At 40.2% G+C, this 11,995-nt stretch overlaps 1 protein-coding gene across 9 annotated transcripts in view; it reads right to left on the bottom strand.

Annotated features, from left to right (window-relative positions):
- The window catches only part of TNRC6B (trinucleotide repeat containing adaptor 6B), a 128,017-nt gene that overhangs the window by 9,731 nt on the left and 106,291 nt on the right, over window positions 1–11,995 (bottom strand). For all 9 annotated transcript variants that reach the window (XM_074539420.1, XM_074539425.1, XM_074539426.1 and 6 more), the window contains 8 exons: window positions 11,796–11,973; window positions 11,280–11,414; window positions 10,941–11,117; window positions 6,350–6,496; window positions 6,014–6,109; window positions 2,775–2,999; window positions 2,223–2,293; window positions 248–387 (listed from right to left, as the gene is read on the bottom strand). In XM_074539420.1, coding sequence (XP_074395521.1) covers window positions 248–387; window positions 2,223–2,293; window positions 2,775–2,999; window positions 6,014–6,109; window positions 6,350–6,496; window positions 10,941–11,117; window positions 11,280–11,414; window positions 11,796–11,973 — 1,169 coding nt within the window. The remainder of the gene's footprint in view (window positions 1–247; window positions 388–2,222; window positions 2,294–2,774; window positions 3,000–6,013; window positions 6,110–6,349; window positions 6,497–10,940; window positions 11,118–11,279; window positions 11,415–11,795; window positions 11,974–11,995) is intronic.

The following is an 11,995-nucleotide window of genomic DNA, read 5'->3' as shown; positions in this document are numbered from 1 at the left end:
TTGTCCCTGAACGAAATCTTAATAAATTTAAACGAAGGTTCTGAACGTTAACACCAAGAGCAATAGAAGTGCCTATACCATGAAGGTAAATGCACACATGCCACCTTTTAAACAAAACAGATGAAGAACAGGTTAAAAGCCTTTGAAATTCAGGAGGTTAGTAAAATTCAGAAATTGTCACTGAGTTTAGGGGCTTACACCACCGACCCCACACCCTCAAAGATTTTTGTCTCAAAACCTTGCTTACATGTGCAGTGCAGTCTGGGCCTTGGCCGCCTCCTGTTTGGTGTTGTATCGGATGAGGGCGGTGCCCTGGGTCAGGTTCAGATGGAATGTCAGCAGTGGGCCATGCTGCATGCAGATCGTCCTCAAGGTTGACCCATCAATCTGAGGAAGAACAGCCAGGATGAAACAGATGTTTGTAATTATTTCTCCAAGCATATTTTATTCCTGACTTCGTCACAGTAATTGAAAAATATGCTGCTCTCAGAAAGAAAAACAGATGAAAGCAGTGGGGAAGAAAGCATAGGTGACAGAAGTTGATTTTCAAACAGGAACTGGTATATCTTGACTTCTCACCATTACATTGATTTTGCTTCAGTATGGAATAATTTAAATTATCTTTCCTGTTCATTTACAGCTTGAGTCCAGTCTTCCCTCTTTCACTGAGTTTCTTACACTGTCACTATCTTTACGTCGACAGTCTTTCTAGTAATTATACACAACTTGTACTTCTCACCATCTTCAGTCATCAGAATTTCTACTAAAGGAACCAGAATGCCTTAGTCTTCAGCCCTCTGATTTCAATAGAATGTATATAAACTACTTGTTAAAAGGTTTTTGCAAAACTGGAAATATCTCTACAATGAAATTTTTTAAAATTTATTTTGATTCTTCTTTGTCTTTGTGGTTTATGAAACAGTGACAGAAAGAGTCAGTGATTTTGCTGCCAAACCCACCAATGTTCACATTCCATCTGAACTAATGTTTTCACAGTAGTTGCTGCCTACATTCCTTCTGCAGCAGTAACAGCTTGTTACTTACCTCCAGTAACAGCTGCTCTCCCACGTGTCCTGTACAGACAGATCCCATTCCTGGTGTGCCACAGGGACATGGGCATATGAATGGGATCCGTATGTGCAACTACTTAAGGAAGTGCTACTTTCTTCCTTCTTTCCCCCCTATTTTATAATACAGCTTCAAATGAGGGAGAAGGAAGTTGTGTGGTGGTATGGTCAAGGTTAAAGCAGAGAACCTTGAAATGAACATCTTGTTCTTTCCAAGCCTAACCATTCTATGAGTCTATGAATCCATCTGAACCTTTACACTTCTCTCTCTAGTGTACTGATCCACAATAAAGAGAGAATCCATAATGACACAGTTATGATCTGTTTCTCTTTCCTACTAACTTAAATGCCTCCAAAATATATTCTTCTTCCACTAAATAATTCCTAAAGCAGCATTGAAGTATTTTACACAAGCCACACTTAGAACTGTGCTTTTTCTTCACATCAAGGTAAAGAGTCTTTTTTACAGAAGGAGCACAGCTCGCCATTTTGGGTGATCTGCTGGAGACCTCAGCTTTTCCTTTCAACATCAACCTTTTTTTGCAGACTGTAGAAACACGGTAAATTATCTGGCTGAAGAAGGGACTCTCTGTCTAGACCTCAGGATACTGCTGATAGTCATATAAGCTGTACCTAGGCCTTGAATACTAATTGTGAATGCTGAAACCAAGATCTCCACAGAATTCATTCAGAATGGCAGCAAGCTCTGAGAATACTTGCAGAAATAACCTAACTAGACTGGTTTTGGCAGAAGCGCTGGAAAAATTCTGTGGTTTCACTATGGAAACACTAAAGCAAAAACTGGCAGTTACATTAAATTTCTTATTGACAACATCCCAAAGAACAGCTATAAACCATTTCATATTATAGTCATGAAATTCACCCTCACTTCTAAGAAAAATCTTTCTGTTCAATTATTCTAACTCTTAAGTAAAGAAATGATTTAACAGTCACATAGCAAAACCTGAACATCACAAAATTAGCTGAAGAGATTACAATAGAAAAACCAGTCAGACTGCAGCTTGGTTTAGTAGAAATATGTTACATATGTTGACAAATCTGATTTTGTCAGATTTTATTCAAAAAGAAACGACTGAATAATTCACAAATCTTTGCTACAGCAAACAAGTCCCCAGAAACAACCACAGAAAATACCTGTGGAGTGAGATTGTGAAGAACCAGCCAGTAGCTAGGACGAACTGAGCCACCATCACTCCAAGTAGATGCTGCAAATTATAAGACAGAGTAATCAAGACAGATTTGATACAAAGAAAAATCATCTTTCTTTACAGTTAGGTCTTTCAGAAAAAATTAGCATTACCAGCCTTGTTTAAAACATGAAAGTCTAATCTTCAGTCCTGAAAACAAAATCACATCTTTGCTCGCAGTTCACATCAAGATTAATTTTACCAGAGTTTATCCTTGAGGAGTTTCTCACACACAGCAAGGATCTAGTCCTGAAAGGCCCTAAGTAGCAGGTATTCTCTTCTGGCACTTCTCAGCCCTTCCTCACACATTCCCTGCAGCAGGACTTGGGATTCCAGCCCCCACCACCCCAATTACTGACAGCAAATTTCCATTTCAAGAAGGAACTCTCTTTTTTCCTATTACCAGACAACTGCAACTTTCTTTCCCCCACACCACTGGTGCTGTGAAACACACATTGCTCAGGTCTGATCAGTGGCACTGCAGTTGATTTGTTCTCACCAGAGCCAAGCCTTGAGTCCTGTGCCCCCCAGCCCCTGACCGATCGGGGTGCTGTGCTGTTCCATGGAGATGATGGTTTGGGGTTGGTCAGGCCAGGAGGTGGGCGGGGCAGCCCTGTAGTGTTCCTTGAGGAAATATGGTTTTTCCACATCTTGTTGGAGAGATGAGTGGGATTGTGTCCTATGGGATCTGGGGACCACGTTGATTTGTAATCACTGAATTTTGCTAGAAAATTAAAGAAATTGTATATATTAGAGAAACTTGTGAGATTAAGTACCTGTCCTATCACACTAAGTCCTTTGCTGCATTTTTATTGGAGACAAGCGTGAAACACAGGATCATACAACAGGTAATTTATCATACCAAAACCATACTTACACGTAGCCCATGCTACGTGTAAGTAAATATTTGCTTATTTTACACATGCTGACTTTAAAAAAGTAATATACCAGGATCATTTATGATAATGTAGCTGATTGCAGAATATTACATCATTAATTGGATGAACTGCATTTTTTATGTCCACACTACATTTAATCTGAGAATTTCTTAAAATTTTGGCACTACCAACCTTTAATGAAATGGAACTTTCTTCATGCAAAAAAAAACCCTGCAGAGCACTGAAAGGCGTATTCACCATTCTTGGTCTACTAAGCTAATGTTGCCTCCTAGAGATGTCCTCCCTACAAGACCAAAGCTTTCTTGAGAGCCACAAAGCTGCCACAATGTTGACACAGCAGTAATGCATAAAGAAGGCTGCTTAGCTGTGTGACGGCTGGACTTCTCAACAATCTTGATAGTGCTTTTTTTTTTACTAGAAGGCAGGTGCCTGTTAGAAGATTTATAGTGGATATCCTAAACACATTTCAAGAACTCTTTATAAAGAAACACAATAAAAGAGAAAAATAAAAACACTCCCCAAAACACCACTATTGGTCATGAATATTTGCGAGCTCTGCCTAAACCAGTTTTTAAAATAAGGCAGACTGCAAATTCTCCCAACTCTTCTGACACCAAGGGACATTTCAAAAGTCATAATTCCTTGAAAATTCCTCATTGTTCTGCACTGAGAACCAGCCAACACAGACATGGGGTGGGGAAAGGCTGTGTCAAACATTATCTTAACCATAATGTGTGCAAATACGTGCATTTAACTTCAGTCACCAGCAGACAGTGGTGAATGTAATTTGAAATTAGGTGAAATAACACAGATTTATGATATGCCAGGGCAGCATGAAATAACCCATCTGGAAACCAAGATAATAAAGCTTTCAGCATGTATAAGCATGCTTCAATTTACAGCTAGATCTCTGTATTTCCATGACACAGCGATGGTCAGTACCACCTTTGGTGGTCAAGCACTAACCTTTGAAAGTCCTTAAAAACCTGCTTTCACTGGACTCTGCTTTACAGATAGGTGAATTCTAAATAGATGATTGGCTCTCTGACTGTAAAACACTTGTGTCCAGCAGACAGAAAGAAATTGGTATGTGGCAGTGGTCTCATTTCCTCAATTTGACCACAACTTCAGTATTTTTACCTCTTCAGTCTTTCTTATGTGCTAGACAAAAATTAAACAAAGGCAAGAAGTTGCTACATGCCACTCCTTTCCACAGGCTGTAACAGAGGAACCTTCTGTGTCACTAGAATGCTGCATAGAGTGCTTCAAACCAAAGTCAGCTCACAAATCGGTGGTAAGAATTCAGTTTTTCTTAAGTACTAAAGAGCACTTTCAACATATTTGGTGAAGATGCTGAGGTAACTCCTGAACACATCTTTCATTCAGTATGATGAAAAAAACCTGAAGTTCAAGCCAGATGTAGCTCTCAGCTCTGTTCATCACCCCTGTTATTTATACATAACTCTTCATTTTTAAGTAATTGTCAAGACAATGATGTCTTCAAGAAAAAATTCTGACATTTGCAAGAAGCTTAAAATCCAAATGGTTCATCTGGAGCAAGTATTTCCAGCACTTTACTGCAAAGTGTGTGCAGAAACAGTTTTTTTACCAGAAAGCTGTAGAGACCTTCTTATGAAGCATCTGAGACATATATTAAAGTTTATATATACAGGCCAACCATTAAAAGCAAGAGGACCAAATGTCTTCTCTGTCTGGATTTCAGGGAATGATGAGTGCTATAAGAGACAAGGCAAAAACATTCCCTTCACGCACTCTCATGTCCTAAAGTTAAAGTAAATAAAATCACTCACCTTTACTAACACATACATAAGCAGGTAATATTTTAAAAGCTTGACTTGTCAACAGATTGTACATGTACTGTTTTTATCTTTCCTTTTGCATCTGCTGTTTCCCACTACTCATTCTTTAACTTGCATAATATGCTGGTTTTGGCTGGGGTAGAGTCAATTATCTTCACAGTACTTAGTATGGGGCTGTGTTTTGGAGTTGTGCTGGGAATGATGTCTTAGGTTTTAGCTTTTATATTTTTCAGATTCTGTACTGCTTTAATGTGTAGTTCTGAGCTTCATATTAAGGGATGCTAAGTTCTCTTCACAGAGTAACTAGAAAAAAACAATTCCTTTCCTAGCTTGAGACCAAAGACAATTGACCCAAATTTCAGGCCAAAAGCATGAACAACACGGACTGAAGAGAGAAGAACAAGAAGGATGGGACTTCACAACCTAAAGCTATAATTGGACAATTAACTCCAACATGCAAATGGACCAGAACTCATTAAAGTGTGAGACCTCGTGACTGGTCATCCATTTTTGTGACCATTTTGGGTTCATCTTGGGTGTAACCCTGGCTGGGCTCTTGTACTGCCCAAGGTGTAGCCACTGAGGCCTTTTAATAAATAAATACTTTATTCTTTAACTCTGCCTAGCCTCTGTTTTAGGTCAGCCTTCACAAGGTATCACGAACAGCATGGACAAATACAGATGATTTAGTTATGCTGCTGAGGAGTGCTTACACAGCATCAAGGCTTCTTCTGTTCCTCACATCCTCCCACCAGCAGGAGGGATGAGGGTGCACAAGAAGTTGTGAGGAAATGCAGCCAGGACAGCTGACCCCAGCTGTGCAAAGGGATATTCCATACTGTATGGAGTAATGCTCAGCATATAAAGGGTGGGGGGAAGAGGAAGGAGGGGGTTCTATTCAGTGTTTGACTTCCCCAGTCACTGTTACACACAATGGACTAAATACTCCCAGTGGAACAACAATGAACTAGTGCTAAATGAAAAATGCTTTGTCTGGTTAAGTTTCAAAGCCTGCATACCTGAAGTGCTATGAACGTTGGTGAAGGAATTGTCAGAGGCACTGTAGGGCCAGGCACCAGGTGAAGGCAGCGAGGTGTTGAGGGAAGAATTAGACCCTATCAAAGAGAAAAGGAGAGAAAGAAGAGACCAAGTTCAGAGATTTCTGTGACACCATTAAACCTCCAGAGAGCCACGACTGTAGCAATGCCAAGCTTTCAGGTGCCCCCAGCCACAGTGCAAAGGCAGGCAGCTTCCTTCTCAGACAAATGCAACAGACTGTTCGCCTGCAATGAGCACACGATCCCGAGTTATCACAGTGACTGTGATCATCACAGAGCAGATGTGCACGGTTTTACCTGTGGTGTTGTCCCGCAGAAGTTGGTGGTCAGTATCTACAATGGGAGATGTGGCTGTCCCCCCCAGCACACTTCCAGGGGTCACATAGGGGTCAGATTCAGGGTCAATGTTTTGTATACCTTTCCATGGCACTCCTGGTTGGAACTCTGAGACAAGAGAGAAAAATGAATTAGATGCAATCAGGGAAATGTTATTCACTAGAAGTAATTGCTGACAGTACTTCAGGATGGTAAACAACTGTCTTCTACACCATTCCTTAGGAGCAAAAAAAAAAAAGACCACAAGTTAGAATCATAATCTACTTCACAGTTCCTCCCACAGCACTAGCTCTGGTTTCATATGAATACAAATCTACACTACAAAACAAGTGGTACAAGGGCATCCAGTATCCCTTTAAGTGCTTCTGCTTTGCTACATTCAGATGGGGTTTCAACAGTTTTAATAAATTCCATATAAGATGTGTAAGATTAGATTCTGTACACATACTTGGTGTGTGTGCAGAAGCCTTTCTCCAGGAAAGGTTACCTACTTTAGGAGTTTGGAAATACATTTGACACATCCCACTGTATGTACACACACACTCTATACATTACCTATCAATACTGAGATGAGATGCCTTGTGGTAAAAGTAATGTATATACTCATTGTCATTCTTCATGCTTCACAATGAGATGGGATATACTTATCATGCTTTAGTTTGAACTATAGCTTCAGGCATGCCAGAATTTTAAGACAAGAGGATGAATTATATTAAATATGAACACACAAAGACTCCAATTACTGTAAGAAAGATCAGTAACTTGGCTCCTTCAATGAATACAGTGCTGTGGTCAGTTCTGGAAGCAGTGGTGCAAAAGTAAAACTGACAAACACAAGAACAAGTTAAGAATCTTCATATACTATGTGACAATTTGTGTAAGTGTGAGAAGAGGGCAAAGGTGGCAGATTCATCCCTTGCAGATACAAGTCCAGGCTACAGAATTCCTGAATTTTGGAAATAATTAATAATGGATTATTTGAGTGTAATTAAAGATTCATTATTAAAAGTGGGATCCAAGATGCACTCTCTAGAACGAAGCAAGGTAGGATGAATCTGACATGGAAGGGTTCATTTCAGTTTCAGTCACCTTTGCAATGAAGAATTATAGTCAAGACTATGACTTTCACAGACAAATGCAGAAGAAAATGTGATACTACTGGTTCAAATTATTGCCACAGCAAGGGCATTATTAGACTGTGATAATGTACAGGAGAATCTGAGAGAAGACAAAAGAAATACCCCACTGGGTCAGAACTATGGTCCATCTAGTCCAGTGTTTTCTAACAGCAGTAGGAGAAATACCATTAAGGGACAGAACACAAACCTGGCTACTATCTGTGGACTATTGGCCTCACACTCTCTCAGTATCCACATCTGTCCTAACTTAGATGGCAGAAATACCCTCTATCTGCTAGCACCAGCTTGTGAAAGTATTTTTCCATCATTTTATCCAATCACTGTTTCAACTGGCCAGTATCATCTCTCTCAAGAAGCTGTGAAAGCAACATAACTTGCAAGTTCACCACTCCTGATGGGAAAAAAGTTCCCATCTCTTTAATATTTACATCCTGTTCATTCTAGCATTTGCACTCATTGCAGGAGTCATGAACTACCATTCTGCATTTATCTTGTTCACTGCCTTCATGATTTTATAAACATCAGTTACATCTCCCAGTCTTTACTAACTCAACAAAATAATCCAGGTATCAACACTTTATCAGCAATCAGCACTGCATCATGCAAGGACTCTGCTCAGCTATTACCAAAATACTGCCATACCCTGCCTGACAAGCAGGATCTCCCTTTTGTTAAGGAAGAAGCAATACAGCTCCTGGGTCTACTCAAAATATCTTCTCTGTTCTGAGACAAAGAATCCATGACCGTAGGTTAGAACCAGGAAATTAGAACTTGTTTAGAGAAAAAAACAAAAGGAAGTCAAAGTCTTCTATTTGCGAAGATTCTGAGAATTTTTGAGACTGAAAATTAAGTGCACAGAAAGCTCTAATCAAAAGGTTAATGACTACACAAACAAGGCTCCAAGGATCAGGGGTATTATTCTTTATGAACACATTCACTCATCAGTGTAACCCTGGTCTGGAAAAGCATTTCCTTGAACTACAGCATAGTGACAAATTTCCAAACTCTCCTGGCTGATAGTCATTATCATGCACATTCACCAACTCTTGTCTACAAACATGCTCTTTTATTTCTAGGCAGTAAAGACAACATGAAATGCATTTCTCCACTGGTATTTGAAAGGTTCTTTGAAAAAGTTCAAACGTAGGATTACTGTGAAAACCATAACAGACACATCAGGCCAGTTTGCTTGAAGTTTGACTGATCTTGAATGGGAAATTTACAGTCTAAGTATGACCCAAGTATGCAAGTCTGTGCAGCATAACCAAACGACATAGATCTCACCAATGCAGCAAAACTTGCTCTCACCTCCAGCTGTGATATCAGTTTGATTGGGCACCACTTCATTTATCTTTGTGCTGAACAATACTGCTCTCTTGAATGGCAGAATTTCTGCAGTAGATGGCATTTAGGAGGAAAATGTGAAAGGTGTAGTCAGGGTGAATGCTGAGCTCCCACTGTTTTCATTCAAAGGAAAAATGCACCTATTTCAAGAAATTTTCTCTTCTGAACTCATTTTTGTTAACAACTATTTTTCCAGCACTGGGAGGAAGAACTCTATCTTGATGCCAGGAACTGACAGTGGACCTCATCTACAAGCTTGTAGAGTAGAATCTAGAGTAAAGGCCATTTTAGGTCTTCATTCTTCATCAGGGAGTTGTATTGATAAGGTAGATCTCAATTTCAGTTCTCCTTGACAATGAAGTCCACAAGTTAGACTATGAGACAGCTCAAGTGGCTGATGGTCATGGAACAGTAACTTGTGCCAGCAGCCAATGGATCTCATAAGAGTGGAACAGCAATGACTGAGTAAATGCCACCTGCCAAAACTGGGGATCTGTTCCATGAGGGCTGCAAGCATAGTCTTGGGCTACTCTCACAAGAAACGACGGATGGTACTGAGGATCTCAGTGAAATTTTATGTTCAGAATTTGTGAACTTCAATTATCCTCTCACCGTGGTGAGGCAGTCGGCAACATGAAAATTTACTTATGGCTGACAATGGGACTACAGATATCACTAGGGAAGGTCTACGATATCAACAAGGGGCAAAGAGTAGCTATCAAGCTTTTAAATTTTTTTTAGCTTTTTATTGTAACAGTTTTGGAACCAAGAACCTTGCCAAAGCCAGTGGCTGCTCCAAAACTTGGAAACATGGCAGAGCTGATCCTCAAGTGTCTCTTGTAGCATTCCAAGCAGTACGGTCCTAGTATAATACAGGGGAATGGTGGCTGAGTTCAGTAACAATGAGTCTGTGAGCGAAGCCTGATAGAAGATTACATTTTGGGAGCTTCTGGCGTTATGAACAGCAACTTCAGTCCAAAAAGCTCCATACCTAACAACCAGGCTGACAGAGGTGCAACACAAACATACCTGTACAGAATGCAGTGAGCAGTATGAAAGTTTGTGGATGTGCAGATTTTTTTGAGAGAACTAATTCTTTAGCTCTGTTAGCTCATCAGAAGATGTTTTGTTGCTGGAGTTAGACACTGAAGGCTTCCCTCAAAAATTTTTAACTACATTTTCTAGATTTCCTGCAGTTGTGTCTGTCACATAGATTCCTAGGCTTTCTGATGCAAGGTCTGTGCTACTGCTTTACCCAAGAGATGTACCTGGACTTTTATTTTTTTGTACTTGAGTTAGTAATGTTCTCCTGGAATGCAACTATTTTCCAGACAAGAGAAAAATCACAGCAACCACTATTTGCTGAACAGCATCAGTGATTAATCTGTGCAATTTCAAGGACACCACTCTATTTAAAAGAATATTTTATATAGAAAATTATGTGTATATTCAAATATACATGTACTTTTCCTAGCGTTTTCTAGCAGAAACATAAAATTTTGTCAGTGAAACTACAAAACTTTAAAAATGTGCCATCCCAAAAGCAAGAGACTTCTACCCCAGCCACAAGATTCCTGAGCTGCAACCCTTTATGGGACATGAACAAAGGTGAACCACAAGAGTGTGGTGTTCCCACCACCACAAAAAAAGCCCTACTTCACATATTTTTCTTTGATTCCACCCTATCAATAATTTTTACACTGTGTCAGTCTACCACAGCACAAATAAGGAATCAGTACAAAAGAAGGGAGATGTTGGTGTGTATTCTATGAACATATGTTTTCATTCCATTTTCTGTAAAGTCACACAATCCCAGAAGATAGGAGTTCACCGAACAAAAACCAAACACTACTCAGGCAATTCAGCAGTTAGTTCATATTTAGCCCAGTATTTCTTACTGGAAATTCAACATTTATGTTCTACTTTTATGTGGAAGAAATTCCAAAAGCAAGAGAAGGCCAAGCCACCCAAGTATTTTTGTTGCAATGGTTACTTAAGCAAGTATGCTGAGGAAAGGTCCAGCACATCTATCCCAAAGCAAGGACACAACCCCTGCCCTTATGTAATACCTGGAGGCCAGCTGGCATTGCTGGATTTGCTTCCGATCTTGTTTGTTGGTGGAGATTTGGCAGGTAACCAACTATCACCAGCAGGGCCTGCGTGGCTGCTGAGCGGGTCGCCCTGGATTATGTCAAACTGGTTGTAGGGCGATCCTCCACGAGCCTTTCCAGGGGGCACTATTGCACCTGCAGCATTAAAAACACACATTTACACCCGGAAAAGGCTGCGATCTTCAGGAGCATGATGTATTCATACAAAAATATTTAAGATGCATGCTGGTGAGGCAAAACAGTTTCATCTAAACTATTTCAACCTCTGGGGAGATGATACTACAAGGGCATTCTCACCATTTTTGTGCATATTGGCATCTTGTGAAGCCACAGAGGGCAGCCCTTCCATCATAGTCCACTGCTTAAAGCGGGATTCTGTTCCAGCCTCTTTCCCTCCCACCATGCCATAATCCATGCCACTTGAGCCAAAGCCTGTGAAACAAACAAACAAACAAAACTCAATTGTCATCTTCTGTTTTGTTTTTAAGCATCTTTAAATGGGGAGTCATTGCAATCATAACAAAAAGGTGGGAAAAAGAAATCAACCACAGCAAAAGGTATGTTCAAGGGGCAACTTCCAAATAAGTGTGTTATGTCAATATGCCATGACATGCCTCCTTCTTAGGTTTGTCTTCTTCCCATGCAATGAAAAATAATGCAATTTGAGTCAAAGTTGACACTTGTCATAACCTTTGCTCTAATGCTTATACATAAATTACTCATCCCTGGACCCAGACACAAGTGACTAACACAATTACCATATTAATAATAGCTACAGGCAATGCACCAAACCTACTTCCACAGAGCACTTACCACCTGAACCGTATCCAGGTATCTGCCCTTTGGTCTGTAAATCTGAGAGACCCACATTCAAAGGATTGGGTACCATGCTGTCTAAATGTGGCTTAGGCCCAACAGGGTGGGATGGCGAATGCTTCATGCCAGGCTGCCTCTGCTGCTGCTGCTGGAGGGCACTCACCATACGAGCAATCTGCAAATGGAAGAAAAACTGC

This window comes from Zonotrichia albicollis, chromosome 4 (genome assembly GCF_047830755.1).
Source record: "Zonotrichia albicollis isolate bZonAlb1 chromosome 4, bZonAlb1.hap1, whole genome shotgun sequence".
Taxonomy (NCBI): Eukaryota; Metazoa; Chordata; class Aves; order Passeriformes; family Passerellidae; genus Zonotrichia; species Zonotrichia albicollis.
The sequence above is the reverse complement of the archived record's forward strand: the minus strand, read 5'-3'. Positions and strand labels throughout refer to the sequence as shown.